General features: G+C 47.1%; 1 protein-coding gene across 1 annotated transcript in view; it reads right to left on the bottom strand.

The window, feature by feature from the left end:
* VWA2 (von Willebrand factor A domain containing 2) overlaps nt 1-21,862 on the bottom strand; it is a 61,213-nt gene that overhangs the window by 3,006 nt on the left and 36,345 nt on the right. Inside the window, 4 exon segments of the mRNA XM_082407825.1 lie at nt 274-630; nt 633-833; nt 1,812-1,919; nt 3,508-3,563. Of these exon segments, the coding sequence (XP_082263951.1) occupies nt 274-630; nt 633-833; nt 1,812-1,919; nt 3,508-3,563 (722 nt within the window).

Here is a 21,862-nt window from a genome sequence, read left to right as displayed (position 1 = left end):
ACTGTGTGCTAGTGTGTATGTTGCTTGTCTTACTTAACCCTCACAAAAGCCCCTCTGGAGGTACTACTATTAGTCCAATTCTACTGACCAGTAAAGCGAAAAGTTACTCATCACAAGGCTAGCATAGAGAAGAGTAGGGCTGTGCTTGCGGCCCTCAGTACAGGCCCTGGTTAAGTCGCTACCAAAGGGAGGAAGGGCCTGCCACTGGCCAGCTGGCCCCCGGGTCGGGCGAGGCTGGCCCGCAGCTGGCGCCGGTGCAGGACTGGTCCTTACCTGGGCACTGCTGGCTGCACCGCGTTCCCCGCAGCTTCGGGATTTGGCCTAACAGGTCCTGCGGGCCGGCGTAGATCATGACGTGCTCTGGGCTGCCCGTGACCTCCTCCTCCGCCCGCACGGCCTCGCTGCCCACGCCCAGCAGGAGCAGCTCCCGGAACCTGGCGAAACGCGCCGGGTCGGCCACCTGGTCCCGAGAGCGTGCCTTGGTCATCAGGACCACGGCCCTGCGGGGCCGGTCCAGGCCCGTTCCGGCGGTGCTCCCGAAGCCGCGCTCCGCCGCCTGCCGCAGGGCCCGGCCTGTCAGGGTGGCGCCGCCACCGAAGGGCAGGTCGTCGAGGCTCCTGACCAGGTCCGCACGTCCCGGTACTCGCCCACGGGCATGGCCACGGCCAGCTCCGCGCCGTAGCGGGCCACGCCCATGTGCGCCCGGGAGCGCGCCGCCGGCACGAACTGCTGCACGGAGGCCTTGGCCCGCAGGAAGCCCTCCAGGGTGGCAGCCGCCAAGCCGGCCAGCGGGAAGAGCACGTCGGCTCTGCACTCCAGGCTCAGCTTCGGGGCTGCCAGGATCACAGTGGCCGTCACGCTGTGGAGCACGCAGACCACTGTCCCACCTGGGACCCCCAGCCGCCACGTGCGGCCGGAGCCGCCTGCCTCCCAGGCGGGAGATGGGACACTGACACAGAGGCTTCAGGGCCTCGTGACCAGTGCAGGTCACAGGGTTAGACACGGCCGGACAGAGCTCCCTGGCTCCCACCACGTGTCTCCAGCTCACCACTCTTTCAAAAGAAAAATAGAATCTATAACTTTTTCCCATTATGGTTAGTGCTTCCTGTGTCCTGTTGGAGAAATCTTTGTCTACCCCAAGATCATGAAGATACGCTCCTATGTTTTCTTCCAGAAGCTTCACAACTTTGCCTTTTGCATTTAAATCTATGATCCATCTGGACTTGCTTTTTTGTGTAGCTTGTAAGGTAGGGAGTCAACATATATATTTTTTTCCTATATAAGTCTCCAATTAACCTAGCACTACAGTTTTTAAAAAGTTACTATTTAACAAGTCCCATCCTATGTGTCAAGCATTGTGCTAAGAATCTTATTTCAAACTCCCATAACCGTAGGGGGGTAAAGCCAGTTATAATCTTCATTTCATAGTTTTAAAACCAAAAGGGGTTGAAGCTTCTCACTCCTCCTCTTCTTGGAAGAGTGGAGAAGAGAGCCCAGAACCAGGACCCAGTTTGGCCAGCTCCAGCCTGCAGCCGGGCTCCGCGAGGCTCACAGATCAAGCAGTAGTCGTTCTAAAGCTAAGAAGCCAGGAGCCGTGTCCTACCCAGAGCGCCACCACCTGAGTTTCTTCTTCATGGAACCCTCAGTGTATCATTTGAGACAGCAGATCAGCGGTGTACTTGAAAAGCAGGTGGTCCTAACTCCAGGGCCAGTTCCTACCTAGTAGCTAAAAGGGTGGCAGGTGAGAAGCAGGAGCCCCAGCTCCACTGCTCCCCAACAGTCAGAGTCTGGGAAGTCCTGTGCACACGTACCGCAGTCAGCCTCCCCTCCAAAGGCCGGCGGGCAGAGGCAGTGGTACCTGTCCAGTCCTTCTGGAACACACGTGCCTCCATTCTGGCAGGGCTGCGAGTCACAGGGGCCTATCAGAGAGATGCCTGTTAACAGCCTGGCACATCAGCCCAGAGATGTGAAGGGGTTTGGCTACCCTGCCCCACCAGGGCCCAGCCCCTTCCTTTCCCCAGATGCACTAGGAAATTAGTCTCAACACCTGTAGCAAAGAGGAAAAGGAAAGCAAATGAGGTACGTTAAGGTGGGGTTAGGGTGTAGGTGGTAACAGACACTCAATGGTGGGCTCAGTAAGGCCCTGTGTGAATTACAGGCTCACTTGGGGATCGGCCAGTGGGATCTGGCTCCTGGCTCTGATACTGGGAACACGTGTTATGGACTGAATTTCTCCCCTCCACCTCCAAATTTATATGTAGGAGTCCAAACCCCCAATACCTTAAAAATGTTAATCTATTACTTGGTGGGCACATGATTGTAATTAAAGTATACACTTCTGGAAGGTAGGAGTTATCGAGGGTAACTCTGGGCTCCTAGGCCAGCAGTTCTGTCAGTTGGAGTTTCATGCAAACAACTGAGGGCTCATTAACAGCACCAACAGTGGCCTTTAACTGAGCAGCTATTATGGGGCCAGGTATTGTGCTAAGCGCTACACATGTATGATCTCACTTCACTGATACAACTGGATGAAGCAGGTACTGTGAACTGCCATGTCACAGATGAGGAAGCTGAAACCTGACGAACAGAAGTCACGTGCTGAAGGTCAGCTACTTGGAAAGTGGCAGAGCTGGGACGCAAACACAGGTCACTCTGGTTCCAAAACCATAAGTCCTTGAGCTTTAATTTCTGAGCAGAAACAACCCCACTTTCAGTTCCTCCCATGTGTCAGAGACCAGCCAAGTTGGAACTTTAAAATAAGATGCCCGAAGGATCACCTAACCCCAGGCAGGAAGCACCATCCTGCTTGCACACAAAGCCTCTGGCTCTGCTTTCGAGGGATGGACTCCCGACCTCATCAGGAGTAGCATATCCACACAAGCACTGATGCCAAGACACTTCAGTGTGATTTCTGTGCTCCTGGGTCAGTGAGATGCACTAGACCCCGGGGTGAGGAGCAGTGAGGGCCCGTTGGGAAGCCAGGCTGCATGATCTTAATGGTGTTGAAAAATCCTCCTGTTTGCTTGGGACTCTGTAGCTGATGAAGCACTTTGGTGGACATCACCCACTGAATCTTCCCTAGGATCCCTTGTATGGTACCCCCTATCATCCAGAGCAGGGAAATGGGGAGTCCAGACATGGGGCAAACGTTACCCCATTTTACAGAGGAGGAAAGTGAGGCTCAGGTATCTTGCCCTGAGTTTGGTGCTAGATGTGAGGCTTTCTGTCTGCACAGCTGGGGCTCAGTGCACGCCCTGCTCTGCCTCTTGTCAATGCAAGGGGCCCTGGTTAAGGAAGTAATTCCAAAGCCTGCACTCCCTTTCTCAGTGAAAATATACCACTGAGCAAGGGAGGCATGAGTATGGCATGAGCAGAGGAAATGCCTGTCCCTGTGCCCTGGAGCTCGGTCCAACCCCACCCGCTGCCCCAGGAGTACACATGCCCCTTTGGGAGCCAGCCTAGTCCCAGGGCCAGAAAGAAGAGGAGAATCCAAGAGGCAGACTGTACCTGGGCGGGTGGTCCTGTAGCAGGTGGCAGGGTAGGTTAAGAACACTCTCTTCCAGCTACAACCCAAGGAAACAAATGGTAGAGATCAAAGGTTTAACAGGAGAGGGTATTTAAAACACTAAAAGCTGACACAAGATGCCAATGCAGAAGCAAGTCAAGAAAGACTTGGTTCTCTTTTTTTCCCTGATTCTACCCAACTTTTGTCTGCACACAGAGTAGGAGATGTTTCAAACTACTCAGACAATTAAAAAAAAAAAAGATAATGGAAGCTGGCTATCATGTCAGAAATTAGAGATATCTGTGTTCAATACTCTGAACTACAGCAACAGCTTTCTATTACGAGTTACTTTCTGGGGCCAGCACAATGAGTGGGGGGTGGGAAATACTGGGATTAGGCAACTGGATTCTGGTTATGTGACCCCAGGCAAGTTACTTTCCTTCTCTGGTCTTCCGTTCCCTCTTCTATATAGCAACTCTGTAGTTTTCAACTGTGTTCCTCAGAGCCTCAGTGGAGAGGGAAGGGGACTGTCCAGGGCTCCTCCAGTGCCCCAGCCCCACCTCCCCACCCCAAATGTGCTTTTCCTGGTCTGCATAACAAGTGTCCATATGAGGCTCCGTAGCTCAGGAGGATTTGCAAACCACCGGCTGCTCTCAATGACCTCTGAGGTCGGTTTGAGTGACAACCTTCTGTGACAACACAAGGGCCACCATTCCTGTGCTGGCTTCCATGCTCCAGCCATCCCCATCGTTACTTCAAGTCCTCGGCTACTTGAAGAGACAGCAGTCTCCTCTTCCAGATGGGGAAATGGGTTCAGGGCTGAATTAAGTTGCCCAAAGTCACACGGTTACCAGAACACAGCAGAGCTGGGATCCGAACTCCACCTCCCACTCCAAAGCCCATGCATCCTGCCCTCTGGGCCTCGCCCCCTGGCTCTCCTGAGTCTGTGGGGCGATGGGCCGACCATAGAGGAGGGGGTCCTCGTCCCTCAGGCAGAAAGCCCTCCTCTTGGCTGGCAGCAGCTCCACGGATGGCCTCATCTAAGGAGATTCTCTTGGGGCCTTCGTGACAAAGTTCTCTAAAACTTGCCAAAGAGCATTTCTCCTGGTGAGATCCCACCCAGGGCTGCTCACCTCAGGGGCAGGCTAATTGGGCTCACCTCTAGGGCAGGGGCTTTCCTGAGGCAAAACATCCACTTGGGATAAAAGCCAAGTCAGACATCCACAGAAAGACAGACAAGATGAAAAGGCAGAGGGCTATGTACCAGATGAAGGAACAAGATAAAACCCCAGAAAAACAACTAAATTAAGTGGAGATAGGCAACCTTCCAGAAAAAGAATTCAGAATAATGATAGTGAAGATGATCCAGGACCTCGGAAAAAGAATGGAGGCAAAGATCGAGAAGATGCAAGAAATGTTTAACAAAGACCTAGAAGAATTAAAGAACAAACAAACAGAGATGACCAATACAATAACTGAAATGAAAACTACACTAGAAGGAATCAATAGCAGAATAACTGAGGCAGAAGAACAGATAAGTGACCTGGAAGACAGAATGGTGGAATTCACTGCTGCAGAACAAAATAAAGAAAAAAGAATGAAAAGAAATGAAGACAGCCTAAGAGACCTCTGGGACAACATTAAACGCAACAATATTCGCATTATAGGGGTCTCAGAAGGAGAAGAGAAAGAGAAAGGACCCGAGAAAATATTTGAAGAGATTATAGTTGAAAACTTCCCTAACATGGGAAAGGAAACAGCCACCCAAGTCCAGGAAGCACAGCGAGTCCCATACAGGATAAACCCAAGGAGAAACAGGCTGAAACACATAGTAATCAAATTGGCAAAAATTAAAGACAAAGAAAAATTATTGAAAGCAGCAAGGGAAAAACAAAAAATAACATACAAGGGAACTCCCATAAGGTTAACAGCTGATTTCTCAGCAGAAACTCTACAAGCCAGAAGGGAGTGGCATGATATACTTAAAGTGATGAAAAGGAAGAACTTACAACCAAGATTACTCTACCCTGCAAGGATCTCATTCAGATTTGATGGAGAAATCAAAAGCTTTACAGACAAGCAAAAGCTAAGAGAATTCAGCACAGCAAACCAGCTCTACAACAAATGCTAAAGGAACTTCTCTAAGTGGGAAACACAAGAGAAGAAAAGGATCTACAAAAACAAACCCAAAACAATTAAGAAAATGGTCATAGGAACATACATATCGATAATTACCTTAAATGTGAATGGATTAAATGCTCCAACCAAAAGACACAGGCTTGCTGAATGGATACAAAAACAAGACCCATATATATGCTGTCTACAAGAGACCCACTTCAGACCTAGGGACACATACAGGCTGAAAGTGAGGGGATGGAAAAAGATATTCCATGCAAATCAAAAGAAAGCTGGCGTAGCTATACTCATATCAGATAAAATAGACTTTAAAATAAAGAATGTTACAAGAGACAAGGAAGGACACTACATAATGATCAAGGGATCAATCCAAGAAGATATAACCATTATAAATATATATGCACCCAACATAGGAGCACCTCAATACATAAGGCAACTGCTAGGAGGTATAAAAGAGGAAATCGACAGTAACACAATCATAGTGGGGGACTTTAACACCTCACTTACACCAATGGACAGATCATCCAAAATGAAAATAAATAAGGAAACAGAAGCTTTAAATGACACAATAGACTAGATAGATTTAATTGATATTTATAGGACATCCCATCCAAAAACAGCAGATTACACTTTCTTCTCAATTGCGCACGGAACATTCTCCAGGATAGATCACATCTTGGGTCACAAATCAAGCCTCAGTAAATTTAAGAAAACTGAAATCATATCAAGCGTCTTTTATGACCACAATGCTATGAGATTAGAAATGAATTACAGGGGAAAAAACCGTAAAAAACACAAACACATGGAGGCTAAACAATATGTTACTAAATAACCAAGAGATCACTGAAGAAATCAAAGAGGAAATCAAAAAATACCTAGAGACAAATGACAATGAAAACACAACGATCCAAAACCTATGGGATGCAGCAAAAGTAGTTCTAAGAGGGAAATTTATAGCTATAGCTATTTACAAGCCTACCTCAAGAAACAAGAAAAATCTCAAGTAACAATCTAACCTTACACCTAAAGGAACTAGAGAAAGAAGAACAAACAAAACCCAAAGTTAGCAGAAGGAAAGAAATCATAAAGATCAGAGCAGAAATAAATGAAATAGAAACAAAGAAAACAAGAGCAAAGATCAATAAAACTAAAAGCTGGTTCTTTGAGAAGATAAACAAAATTGATAAACCATTAGCCAGACTCATCAAGAAAAAGAGGGAGAGGACTCAAATCAATAAAATCAGAAATGAAAAAGGAGAAGTTACAACAGACACCGCAGAAATACAAAGCATCCTAAGAGACTACTACAAGCAACTCTATGCCAATAAAATGGACAACCTGGAAGAAATGGACAAATTCTTAGAAAGGTATAACCTTCCAAGACTGAACCAGGAAGAAACAGAAAATACAAACAGACCAATCACAATCACTGAAATTGAAACTGTGATTAAAAATTTTCCAACAAACAAAAGTCCAGGACCAGATGGCTTCACAGGTGAATTCTATCAAACATTTAGAGAAGAGCTAACACCCATCCTTCTCAAACTCTTCCAAAAAACTGCAGAGGAAGGAACACTCCCAAACTCATTCTATGAGGCCACCATCACCCTGATACCAAAACCAGACAAAGATACTACAAAAAAAGAAAATTACAGACCAGTATCAGTGATGAATATAGATGCAAAATTCCTCAACAAAATACTAGCAAACAGAATCCAACAACACATTAAAAGGATCATACACCATGATCAAGTGGGATTTATCCCAGGGATGCAAGGATCCTTCAATATACGCAAATCAATCAATGTGATACACCACATTAACAAATTGAAGAATAAAAACCATATGATCATCTCAACAGATGCAGAAAAAGCTTTTGACAAAATTCAACACCATTTATGATAAAAACTCTCCAGAAAATGGGCATAGAGGGAACCTACCTCAACATAATAAAGGCCATATATGACAAACCTACAGCAAACATCATTCTCAATGGTGAAAAACTGAAAGCATTTCCTCTAAGATCAGGAATAAGACAAGGATGTCCACTCTCACCACTATTACTCAACATAGTTTTGGAAGTCCTAGCCATGGCAATCAGAGAAGAAATAAAAGGAATCCAAATAGGAAAAGAAGAAGTAAAACTGTCACTGTTTGCAGATGACATGATACTATACGTAGAGAATCCTAAAAATGCCACCAGAAAACTACTAGAGCTAATCAATGAATTTGGTAAAGTTGCAGGATACAAAATTAATGCACAGAAATCTCTTGCATTCCTATACACTAATGATGAAAAATCTGAAAGAGAAATTAAGGAAACACTCCCATTTACCATTGCAACAAAAAGAATAAAATACCTAGGAATAAACCTACCTAGGGAGACAAAAGATCTGTATGCAGAAAACTATAAGACACTGATGAAAGAAATTAAAGATGATACCAACAGATGGAGAGATATACCATGTTCTTGGATTGGAAGAAGCAATATTGTGAAAATGCTATACTACCCAAAGCAATCTACAGATTCAATGCAATCCCTATCAGGTTACCAATGGCATTTTTTACAGAACTAGAACAAATCACCTCAACATCTGTATGGAGACACAAAAGACCCCGAATAGCCAAAGCAGTCTTGAGGGAAAAAGACGGAGCTGGAGGAATCAGACTCCCTGACTTCAGACTATACTACAAAGCTACAGTAATCAAGACAATATGGTACTGGCACAAAAACAGAAACACAGATCAGTGGAACAAGACAGAAAGCCCAGAGAGAAAGCCACACACCTATGGTCAACTAATCTATGACAAAGGAGGCAAAGATATACAATGGAGAAAAGACAGTCTCTTCAATAAGTGGTGCTGGGAAAACTGGACAGCTACATGTAAAAGAATGCAATTAGAACACTCCCTAACACCATACACAAAAATAAACTCAAAATGGATTCGAGACCTAAATGTAAGACCAGACACTATAAAACTCTTAGAGGAAAACATAGGAAGAACACTCTTTTACATAAATCACAGCAAGATCTTTTTTGATCCACCTCCTAGAGTAATGGAAATAAAAACAAAAATAAACAAATGGGACCTAATGAAACTTCAAAGCTTTTACACAGCAAAGGAAACCATAAACAAGACAAAAAGACAACCCTCACAATGGGAGAAAATATTTGCAAACGAATCAACAGACAAGGGATTAATCTCCAAAATATATAAACAGCTCATGCAGCTCAATATTAAAGAAACAAACAACCCAATTCAAAAATGGGCAGAAGACCTAAATAGACATTTCTCCAAAGAAGACATACAGATGGCCAAGAAGCACATGAAAAGCTGCTCAACATCACTAATTATTAGAGAAATGCAAATCAAAACTACAATGAGGTATCACCTCACACCAGTTAGAATGGCCATCATCAGAAAATCTACAAACAACAAATGCTGGAGAGGGTGTGGAGAAAAGGGAACCCTCTTGCACTGTTGGTGGGAATGTAAATTGATACAGCCACTATGGAGAACAGTATGGAGGTTCCTTAAAAAACTAAAAATAGAATTACCATATGACCCAGCAATCCCACTACTGGGCATATACCCAGAGAAAACCATAATTCAAAAAGACACATGCACCCCAATGTTCACTGCAGCACTGTTTACAATAGCCAGGTCATGGAAGCAACCTAAATGCCCATCGACAGATGAATGGATAAAGAAGTTGTGGTACATATATACAATAGAATATTACTCAGCCATAAAAAGGAACGAAATTGAATCATTTGTTGAGACGTGGATGGACCTAGAGACTGTCATACAGAGTGAAGTAAGTCAGAAAGAGGAAAACAAATATCGTATATTAATGCATGTATGTTAATAGAAAAATGGTACAGATGAACCGGTTTGCAGGGCAGAAGTTGAGACACAGATGTAGAGAACAAACGTATGGACACCAAGGGGGGAAAACCATGGTGGGGTGGGGATGGTGGTGTGCTGAATTGGGTGATTGGGATTGACATGTATACACCGATGTGTATAAAACTGATGACTAATAAGAACCTGCAGTATAAAAAAAACAAACAAAAAAACAACTAATACTAAACTTTCTTTGGGTTATTTGTATGGAAATATGTTAATATAAATGTTTCAGACATTACATGAAATTTCTAAAAATCTTATATGTTCTGGTATAATGTTATAAGTCATAATTCTAGTTATTACTTTAAAATGTATATCTCAGAAATAAATAAATTTCCTTGGCAATTAAATTATTATGAACTTTCATCAAATCTTTAACTGTGGTCATTTTTAAGTCTTTTGTCATTTACAGACAGTTCTGGGTGTACTCTGACGCTTTTGCAAAAATGTTGCTATAAAAGGGTTTCATCTTCAAGGAATTCATGGAGAAGACTCTGACAAGTACAGGTTTCTGGTAACTGACTATACTGCTGAACTGAATGAATAAGCATTTTCAGAACTCTAATGGAAAACTGATGAATTCATAAAAGTGCTAACAAAAGAGCAAGATGAAAAAAAAAATTAATTACATGGGACTGAGTGAACTGATGAGGATGATTATAATTTTTGTGACTTTCTGTTTGAATTAAAAAAAAAAAAATCCCACAAGGACTCAGAGGCAAAAAATATACAAATCAATTTTCACTGCAAAGTAAAGGAGCTGTTACAGTGGAGGATTACTGGACTGAATGTCAATATTATGACATAGTATGAGTGTGTTTCGTGTTTGGTAATTACAATCATTGTTGCTTTTGTTGTGGTCATCCATTTACAATGCTTGGTGTCAGTTTATTTCTCTCTTGTAAAAATAAAATACAGTATGTGTGTGTGTGGGGGGGGGAAAGCCAAGTCAACTACGAACTCAAGGGGTTGCTGAAATCAAAACTGTGCCAAGCTGCCAGCTCATTAAAGAGAACTCTTCTCCCCCTCCGTGTCTACTCCTCGTGACCTCATAAAACCACACGTCCTAGCCCAGAAAGCTCCACGGGCCCTGCCCTCCCTACCCAGGCCTACAGGAGCCAGCGTTGTTGAGCAGACAGTATCCACAGGGCTTCGCCTGGGCCTGTACTCAGCTAGTCCCCCACCTCCCTCAGGTCTGGTCCCTGCCCACTCTAATTAAAACTGCAACCCTACCCTCTACTTACCCCACCCTGTCCCACCCCACATCCTTCCCCTACTGCACTTACCACCACCTAGTAGTTCATTTAGGTACTCACTTTGTTCATTGCTGCCTTTTGCTCATGAGAGCAGATTTGTTTCCGAGACGCTCAGGCTGATTCCCCAGGACCTGGGGCAGTGCTGGGAACTTAGGAGAGCCTCCGTGAGTATTTCTTGAATGAGGGGATTGATGAAAAGCCTACTATATGCATTATTCTAGGAGCCTGCAATGTCAGTGCATTCTATGAATTAACTCGCTGCGTGCTCCTGACAATCCTCTGGGGCAGGTCCTGTTATCACCCACTTACCGAATGTGGAAACAGACAGCGGGAGGTTCCCAGCTCACTAGTGGTGATGCCCCCAGCGTCTGAGCACATAGCCATGAAGTGTACTCTACCCACCAGCCTCTCCCAGGGCTCCCGGCTCTGGATGCCTCTGCCCACTGCTACCCGGTTCCCACATCTCTTGAGACTGCTCAAGCAACCCCTCCTCCATGACGTGTGGGGAGGACAGGCCCCATCCCAGCACTTGGGAGGCTCTCTCTGGACCACGAGCTTCTTGGGGCCGCGACTGTGCCTGCCTCCTCGCTGGACCCTGCCTGGCTCAGAGTGAGGACTTAAACATGTTCACCAGTGAATGAAGAACTACCTCCTTTCACTCGAAAGTGCAGGTTCAGAAGAGAGCCTCTAGTGGCCTCTGACACAGCACGAGGCCCCACTTCCTCTGAGCCACGTGGGGGGCACCGCCCTTCCCTGCCGAGATGGCGTTTGGACTCTGCATCGACCCAACACGGCCTTCCCGGCTTCTCAGCCGCTCCATCTCACTGCTGTGCGTGCTCTGATTTCATCGCTGAGGCCAGGCCAAGGGGCCAAGGCACAGCTGGTTCAAACGCTACCCTGGCCCTCCAGAAACGACTAGAGGGCGAGATCATGAGCTGCTGACCAGGTGCCACACTGGAGGTGGTCCGGATAAAGGGGGACGATCTGGGGGTCTGCGGGGCAGTGGCTGAGAGCCGGGCAGCAGGTGCTCTTGAATGCCTGAGCTCCGGTCCTGAAGAACCCAGCATTCTCCACGGCCTCCACAACCGGAATTCATCTAAGCATCTTAAGCCTCTTGCCTTGCTCAGCCCCCATACATATGGAAACTGGTGATCAGAGGGACCAAATTAGCAGACCACTATCCCAAGCCCGGACCACTGCCCTGTCAGACCAGCTTTTGGCTGATTTACCAGCCTTCAGAATGGCTGTGACCCAGGCCCTGGGCTCCTGGGCAGTGTGTCTAAAAGACTCTGACACTGAGTAGCTGTGCCGCTGCCTGGGTCCCCGGAGCTCTGTCCCTGCCTACCTCCCAGGTCTCCTCCGATCCCTGTCACACACTCCACAGCCAAGGCCCCGGAGAGCCGCTCTCCCTGCAGCCCATGAGCACTTGGCCCTCCCCGCCCAGGCCCTGCCCGCAGGCCCTGACCCCACACCTTGTGGACAAACCTGGAAAAGGGACAGAGCGCAGCCAGCACGGCCTTGGTCCCCCGAGATCCCCTCCAGCACGGGGCCTGGCCGGCAAGCTGCCTGACCATCTCCAGCGTCCTGCGCTCACAGGGCTGAGGCTGGACCTTGCAGTCTGTCTGTGTCCACCGTGCATACCCGAGGCAGGGAAGACAGGGTTACGCCTCCTTCCTCCGCCCGTGGGCCCACCACCCTCAGCCCTGCCTCTTCCCCGGCAGAGTACACGGGGGAGGAGCAGCCGGTCTCCGAGCACCTCCTCTGCACAAGCCCCGCCCCACACCGCTCTTCCATCCTACGCACACGTGCACCTTTTGTACAACGTACTTCACTCTAGCTCCTGGATGGAGGCCGACGAAGATGACAGGGAACACGGGGATCTCACCCCCAGATGAGGCCTCCCTGTGCCGACAGCAGGGGAGCGGACCCCACCGGATCTGAGCCTCTCCACCCCGTGCGACAAGTTCGGAATTCCCAGCCTGGAACCCCACAGGGCCTGACACAGGGCGGGAGAACAGAGCAGAGTGCCCCAGGGCCGAGGCTGCTGGGCTCCATTCCTCTTCCCTCCCTCTCAGGGGGACCTCCCGAGTCCTGACCTCCAGCCTTGGGGAACCCTCCTCACCCCCAGCCCGCTTCCATACAGGCGACGCCACTCCTTTCCACACGGAAAGGCCTTACTCACCCGGAAAGGCAATGGTGCACGCGGCAGAGCCGCTGAGGATGCTGGAGAGGCCGTGGGCGGCGTCCCCCACCTGCTCAGCCATCAGCACGTGCTGCCCCCTTGGCTCGCTGGCCAGCGTGCGCGGCTCCTCCCACCTGTGCCCCGAGCCCCCGGCCGAGAAGTTACAATGGCTCATCGCCCCGTACTCACCCCCCTCCTATCCACCCGTCTCCTAGACGCTGGGCTCCCTGTGGACAGCCCCGCCACCCACTGATGCAGGACCCACAGAGCTGCAACCTCATCCACCTAGGACGCAGGTAAGGTCTAGAAGTGAAGCACAGAAGGACCTCGAGGATGCTCAGCCATGGTCATAACGTGCACACGCTGCAGTCCACGAACTTCCTCAGAGGAGAGCCTCACCCTCAGACCGTCGGCTCTTATTTGAGACAGCGTCCTAACAGATTTAGTCGTCGGGTTTTGCAACCCATAGCTGATGAGAAAAATTTAACCAGAAGGCTTCCCTGGGGGCACAGTGGTTAGGAATCCGCCTGCCAATGCAGGGGACACGGGTTTGAGCCCTGGTCCGGGAAGATCCCACATGCCGTGGAGCAACTAAGCCCGTGCGCCACAACTACTGAGCCCGAGTGCCACAACTACTGAAGCCCGCGCGCCTAGAGCCTGTGCTCTGCAACAAGAGAAGCCACCGCAATGAGCAGCCCGCGCACCGCAACGAAGAGTAGCCCCTGCTCGCCGCAGCTAGAGAAAAGCCCACACGCAGCAACGAAGCCCCAATGCAGCCAAAAATAATAAAAAAAAAAATTTAACTAGAAAGGAAGTGAAGGAAAGTGGTTCTAGGTGACAGCAAGAGAAGAACAAACAGGGACAGCTAGTAATAGAAAAAAAATATCCTGAAGAATTATAAATAGTGGCAATAAGAACTCACAGGCCAGCAACATGAGGCCGTGTAGAGGCAGGAGCTGGCATAGTTCGACAACCAGAGGGCACTGTTAGTGTCCAGAACAGAAATGCTGTGGGAGATGATGACCGTAGGGCATGAAGAAAGGGTTAAATGATGCTGAGGAACCTGTTTTTAAGAAGACAAGGCAGTCAGTGACACATTTAGAATCCTGCCTATCAAAAATTCATCAAAATAGACCACGGCTTGGCAATACAGCAGAACCTTCATGCATCTCTAAACCTCCTAATGTCAAGCTCCCCATTCTCCTCTGAAGCCACAGAAACCAGACACTTTGCCCAGCACCTAGGACAGCGCCTGGCACACAGAGGGGCTTCTCAGTTCCGGACTCGCGTTAGCATTGAGTGGGCAGCTCTGCCGGGCCGCACCCTTCGCTCTCCCGGCCCCCAAACAGACCTTCTTAAAAGCTCCCTGGGTAATTCAGATGCTCAGCCGGAGTTGAGAACCATCAGAGAAGGGGCTCAATATACACTAAAAGGGGGAAAGAGTTTGAACAGGCAACAGTCTTTAATCTCACACTGCAGTGGTTCTCAGACTTTGGCGGCATCAGAATCACTGAGGGGCCAGAAAAACCACAGATTGAGGCCCCTTGCCCCAGAGTTTTGGATCCAGTGCAGCGGGGCCTGAGCGTGTGCATTTCTAGCAAGCTCCCCGGTAATGCTGACACTGCTGGCCCAAGGAACACACCTGGAGAACCACTGGTCAACAGTGAGCTGGCCTCTTACTAGGAGTGGGGAGGGCTCAGGCCGGCCTGGAGGTCCAACAGGCTTTCTCAGTGGCTTCCTGTGTCTGCAGCTCAGGCCTTCATATCTGAGCCGTGCCCCCTCTTCTGAGCAATGGCTTCTTGATTTCCCTACACTAGGGGTGCTCAAAGTATGGTGTGTGGGCCAGTGAAGAGCTCCAAACTGTTTCACCCTGATTCAGAATCCGGTAAGTATAGACACCAAGCATTTAGAAACTAATCGTACAGCAACTTGACAGATTCATTTTATGTCTGTTGGGTCAAATAATAAATATCTGAGTTTCTATTTTGTTTTTATTTCATCTTTCTAGTAACTCATTTTTATTGTATTTTTTTAAAAAAGTATCAGTTCATGATGGATTAGAAAAAAAACCAAACTGGACCTTCACCACAGATAGCTTGAGAAGCGCTACTCCAGCCAGCAGCCGGAGAAGAAAGCCCCAGAACGAGCCAGTATTTCCACCCATGGGAGATTCCATCCTCAGTGACAAACCTTTGGGCAAATACTACGTGCAAGGCACTCTATTCGGCCCTATGCGGGGATGAGGGTGGGCAGGGAGCCATGAAGTAACGCCCACTCTCCTCTCTCAAGGGGTTTATATTCCTTATATCTGAGGAAACAGAAAGAGCCAGCCATAAGGCAGCTTGTGTTTAATACCAACTTATTGGCCATGACGACACCAATGATGGTGGTGGTAGCTGCCATCATTGTCACCAGGACACAGCACAATCGGGGCAGCCCCATGGCACCTGCCACCTCAGTCCCCTTCTATCTTCTTCCTCTTTCTGCACTTGCTGGTCCACTCGGCACTCAGCTCCAGGTGATCTTATTTAGGCTTTAAATACCATCCTCAGTTTCAATCTCGATGCCTGTCCTTTCTCCTGTGCTCCAGACTCTCATATCCAGCTCTCTACTCAGCTTCTCTACTTAGATGGATAACACGCATCTCAAACTTGACTTGTCTGAAAAAGAATTCAATTTCCTTTCTTCCTTTCCCAGTCTTTCTCTTTTCAGTAAATAGCACCACCATTCACATTGGAGCTCAGGCCAAAATCTTTGATTCTTCTCTCACACACCCACATCCAATACACCAGTCACTCCATTGCTCTGTCTTCCAAACGCACATCCTAAATCCAACCACGCCTCAGCGGGGTCACAGCTGCTTCCCTACTGCAAACCATCATTATCTTGCATGTGAGCTGCTCCAAAGGCCTCCTATCTAGATTCCCCACTGCCCCTATTATTGCTTCTCCCCTCTGCCTCACCCACCAGTCTATTCTCTACCTTGCAGTCAGTGTGATTTTCTAAAAATGTAAGCCAATTCATGTAATTTTCCTGCTCAAACCCCCCCACCCCAAAGACTTCCCAGACTACTCATTACAAACTTTAGTCTCTACAATAACCCACAAAAGCTCTAGACCTAACTCCTGCCCACCTCTTCTACCTTATTTCTCATAATTCACCCCTTGCTTGCTGGGCTCCAGTCACTGTTTCTATAACACACCGAGCTAGCTACTGCCTCAGGACCTTTGCACTTTCCACCTGCCTGCCTTGCCTGCTCTTTTCCCTGTTATTTGGAAGGCTTGTTCCTCACTCAAGTTTCTGCTCAAAAACCAACCCTTCAAAGGAGACTTGCCAGACCCCCTATCTAAAATAGCTGTCCTCTCTATTCCCATCACTCTGTAACCTCTTCCCTACTTTATTTTTCTCCTTTGAATTTTATTTCCACCTGAAACTGTTATTTATTCACTCACTTTTTTTTTTTTTTTTTTTTTTAAACCTAGTTCCTTTCCTAGAACAGAAGCTCCATCAGGGCAGGGACTTTGTATTGCGGTCTGTGCATCCTGAGAACCTAGAATAGTGTCTGGCACGAGGAAGACAACCTATATTTATTGATTGAGAGAATAAATAATGTACAGTTGGTCCTCTATATCTGTGGGTTCCACATCCATGGATATGGGTGGCCAACTAAGGGACTTAAGCATCCATGGGTTTTGGTATCCACAGGGGTCCTAGAACCAACCCCCTGCAGATACCAAGGAACAACTATACTAAAATTAATAAAGAGATTTCTATGTATAGGCACAGTGCCCAGACCAGAGTCATTTCACTTGATACCCACAAATGACAACAGCCCCATTGAGGTCGCCTCCATTTTCAGGGTTGAGGGCATTGAGGAACTGTGCCCCCCTCTCCTCTAGGAAGGCATATTCCTGCATCTGGCTCCTGACTCCTGTTTACCCCGAGGGACCCTGACCCACGCTGTGCAGTTGGATGAGTCCAAGAATTTCCACTTCTGCCCAGATAAACTGGAGTCAAGTTTCTAACACTTGAAATCAAGTGTTCAGACTAAATTAAAGACAATGCAAACTCTCAGACTTCCAAAGACCTGGCGGTCCCCTTATGCCAGCAACAATACAGCAAAGTGAGGAAAAAACGGATCCAGGAAGGATCAGGATGGTTTTCCCAGCTCCCCTCTCTTCCCATGGCTGTGACATCCCCAGGCTGACCCAGAGGGCTGACCCCACGTGACCAAATCTCTTACCCTGGGAAGCAGACCCCCACAGCAAACACAGGTGACGCCCCTTTGCTTCAGCTGCTTGGCTGGCAGGGCCACATGCCCTTGGGACCTCCCGTCGGTGACAGTGATGAGGACCTGGGGCACAGAGGCATTTCTGCCCCCAGGGAATTCTTTATGCAGAAGGTATTTCAGAGCAAGGCCCGTCTCTGTACGTCCTCCTCTGAGCTCACCCAGAAGGAAAAAAACAAAGAAGAAAGAGTCAGCGGTCCAGAGGTGAAGTTGGAATGAAAGCCTGAAACGATGGCCACCTTCTTCCAGCAGAGGCTCAAAGGGACAATTCCAGCATGAGATACGCACTCTCTCACCATCTAAACCACAAGAATGATGAAGAGAAATGAACTTTTCCCCTGGACTTAACACTCCCTCTACACATCTCTGTTGTGTTATGTAACAATGACATTCTTTGTGTATGTGTTTGCTGTCTCTCCCCATGGTGTCTCCGGGGCACAATTCTCCTCATTTGTCTAACACCCACCTCCCATCTCCCCCTCCCCATACCATTCCCTTCTTGTTACAGCTCAACATCTCCTTGGGGTGGGAAAGCAGATAAATGAGCGTCATAAGAATTTATGAGCGTGAAGGACGGGGCTTTGATGCAAGGGTCTGATGAGGCCTCTCATCAGAGGCTTTGATGCAAGGGTCCACGATCACGCCTCTCTGTCCCACTTCCAAGTTCAGGGTTGGGCGCTGGAAGACTGAACCGTTTGACTACTTTCACATCAGGGCAGGTTACGGTGGTCCCATCTCATCAGGACGCTAAGATTCTCTAAGCCTCACAGCCTAGTTATAGGGACTGTCGACTGAGCTTGGAATCCCAGCGCAGAATCCCTACTAAAGCTCACCATAGGAGGCTCGTGCAAACGTGCTCAGAGGGGGGACTGCCAGCTCTGACTGTCAACTGGGCAGAAAATAATGACTCACTACAATAGATTTTGGGCAAAACCTTTCAGTGGATGGTAATAGATGAGGAATCCCCTGCTCAGAGACCAGTAATACTAACTTAATATTTACTGTGCACTTACCACATGCCAGGCACCACTGTGCTAAGTGTGTGTGTGTGTGTGTGTGTGTATGTGTAAAGGTGCTTGGCTCATATAATTCTCACCACAGCTCTGAGACAGGGGAGTTCAGAGAAGAGAAGGGCCTTAGCTAAGGTGACACAGCTCATGGGTGGTGGAGGTAGGACTTGAACCCTCCACTTGCAGAGCCCAAGTTCTTAACCATCAGGCTACACAGCCTGCCTCTCCCCAGTTAGTGGAGGTCAGAACTGCAGTTGAAACCCAGTCCAGCTAATTCCAATGCCAATGGTCATTCCTCTGCAGACTTGGGCCTAATGGGCATGGAAAATGGGCGCCCATTCATTTATGTACTATCTAAGCAGAGACCACGCGGCCGGCAAAGCTTTAAAATATTTACTCTATGGCTCTTTGCTGAAAAGGTTTGCTGACCCCTACTCTATACTGTTCTAAATGGTTTCAAAACACTTTTCACCAAAAGCCAGGAGCTCCCTGTGCCTTCCCCCTGGCAGGGTTCCCCACAAGCCTCTGGCTGTGGCCCTGCATCCTTAGCTTCTCAGCCAGACTTCGCTTTCTCTCCTCAAAACACCCCCGCACCCCTCGCCCATCTAATCATCACTTCTTTCCATATGGATTCAAAGCTTCTGGACCAGGAAAAAAAGCACTTTTTCTCCACAACTCTGTTCTTGTTTCTCATACAGGTCTACCCTCGGCCCCTCCAGAGTTAACCTTTGTTTTCCCTCTTCAATCCAGATTTTCTGAGTGGGTCTGGGCCCCCCTCTTCATAGCTACCAGCCTGTGGCTAGAGAGAAATTAAATTTCAAGGCCATGAGGGCCCAGACTACAACTCCACGGACCTCTGGGGCGTCCACTTTCCACATCGCTTAGCACACAAATGCCCGTGCCGGCCACCCTCTCCACCTCTGCACCTGACCTGCTGGCTTCTGACCGACCGAGCGCAGGGGAGATTCCTAACAGCATGTGAACCCCGGGAAATGAGAAGAAACCCTGCTACCTCCACTTTTCTTATGCCGTGGAGTGTTTCCCACAGAGTCTGTTCTGAGCTCAGCGTCTGGCTCCAGACAGGAAGGTCTGAGGCCAGAATCTAAGGTTTTTCTAATTTCTCTCCAACGGGACTAAACTAGGTAGAAAGTGAAGGTTCACAGATGGACTGTTGTTTATGATAGAAACACATGGACCGATTAAGAACAAGTGCGCAGATACTAGTCCCGTGAGATACTGGCCAGCTAAACTTGGCAACGTTACTTGGCCTGAGACTCCTGTTAAACCTGCTAAAGTAGAAAAAGTAACAGTATCGTTTGAGGATTAAATGCTGTATCCAGTGCCTGCTAGTACCTAGTAAGCACTCCATCAGTGGTCATTATAATGAACTACCTAGCAGCCTCTTCTAAGAAGTTTACCTTTTGAGTTAGTCTCAAATTCTAGTCAGCGTGAAAGTCCCTTAGGAGATTTACTAATGTGGATTTTCAGATTCCATCCTCCCAGAGTCCAAATTGGTGGGTGTGTGACCAGGCCTGAGAATCTATCAATACATTTTAAACCCGCCTCCCCTTTCCCACCCCCAGTGATTCTGATGTAGGTAATGCATGGAACAGACTTTGAAAAATAATTCACAAGAACACTCACTGTAGGCACACGGATGTTGATTACAGGAGTTTTTGTCGTTGTTGGTTTCAGCAATGGACAAAAATCCTGGAATCAAGCTAAATGTGTCCTTTTACGGGTCTGATTTACTACATTGTAAGAGCTCAATTCATTGATTACATAACCATTAAAAAGGATCAACATGAAAAATAATGCAGCTTTATGCAAAAATACACACCAAATAATATTAAGTAAAAAAAAAAAAAAGGGCAAAGTGCTTTGTAATTTTAACTATACTAAAAACTATGTTTAAATGTTAATGCAGCTTGAAAGAGGCCAGAGCTGGCTATAAAAGGTTTTGCGCTAAAGAAAGGGGTGATTGCTATTTCTGCAGAGCTACTCAAACACGGTACAACTTTGATAAAGCTACAGATGGGGTCCAAAAAAAAAAAAAAATTAAATCACAGAAAACTCAGAGTCATGTTATGTGAAATTAATCAGATGATGGAACAGACATGCACAGCTCCCTAGCCAGAGTTCTAGGCATTCGGAAGCCAACTGCTGGCCGTGTTTTATCTGATTTTAGGTTATCATGGGGTACAACACTGGAAGGTTTGATTGTATTATTTTTTAAACTTATTACAAAGTAGCAATAAGGTGACTGTCACAGTGTCTTCTTAGCCATTTCAAAACATGCTTTTAGGGGACTGCATTGATCTAGAAAGGCAAGTGTTCTGGGTTTTGGGGAGAGCTGTGCTCGTCAGTTGAGAATTTAAAACTCCACTGAAGAAAAAGGGTAAAGAGCCCTGGACAGGTCATCACTCCCATTCGGCCAACATTCCCCTGTTCTGATTAGTAAGAGTGTCTTAACGTTCAGTGTCCTCAATGACCCTGCAACCGTGGCCAAAAAACCAGTAACTGCCTCCTTTTCTTGTTTGTTGTCTTACAGCCGTCCTGGGATACACAAGTGCTAACCATTCTCATCCCCAAAAGAGTGGACCTTGTTCAGACACGTAAAGAGGCATCTTTCTCCACCCCCCCAGTGTCCTCATCTGGTGCATCCTCAATGCATCTCCTCATGTCATCGGTTATGAATAACAGCCCTTAGTTACGACTTTCAACACAGCTGACAAGAGGCTCAACTAATTACTTAGGGGGTGGGAGTGGAAGAGGAGGTCGGGGAGAGGTGGGAAAGGACAGTTCCATGGGGCCTATTGGACGAGCAGTGCGACCCTGTGGTCCCGGCCAAGTCACCTGCTCCTTCTCAACCTCAGTATCCCTTCCATAAAATAAGGGGTTGGAAGAGGTACTGGGTGATCTCTACAAAGTACCTTTTGGTACCAAGTCCCTTAAATTGGCTTAGTTTTTCACAAGAGAGCAGGGCTGAGTCATTTGAGTCAAAGTCCCCCAAACGTTTCTGACTTTCAGTCCTAAATTTAAAACATTAGGTTACTTTTTCTTCTGCAAATGTTTGTGTGTATATAATGGGTACAAAAGTTTTTTTAACAATAAAATATTATATCAATAATGATATAATTCACATACCACAGAATTCACCATTTTAAAGTATAAATGTGGTTTTTAGTATAATTCAGAGTTGTACAACCATCACCACTACCTAAGTCCAAACTATTTTCATCACCCCAAAAAGAAGCTTTATACCTATTAGCAGTCATATCCTGCCTCCCCACATCCCCTGGAAATGACTAATCTACTTTCTGTCTCCACAGATTTGACTATTTTAGACAATTTCATATAATACGTGACCTTTTATGTCTGGCTTGTTTCACTTAGCATTTTAGCTAAGCATCTTGCCTCTTGGCCATTTTGATGTCCTCTTTGGAAAAATGTCTATTTAGTTCTTCTGCCCATTTTTTAACCAGATTGTTGGGTTTTTTGTTATTGCTGTATGAGTTCTTTATATATTTTGGATAATAACACCTTACCTGATATATGGTTTGCAAAATTTTT

The sequence above is a fragment of the Balaenoptera borealis genome, assembly GCF_965194805.1.
Source record: "Balaenoptera borealis genome assembly, chromosome: 10".
Lineage (NCBI taxonomy): Eukaryota > Metazoa > Chordata > Mammalia > Artiodactyla > Balaenopteridae > Balaenoptera > Balaenoptera borealis.
The sequence above is the reverse complement of the archived record's forward strand: the minus strand, read 5'-3'. Positions and strand labels throughout refer to the sequence as shown.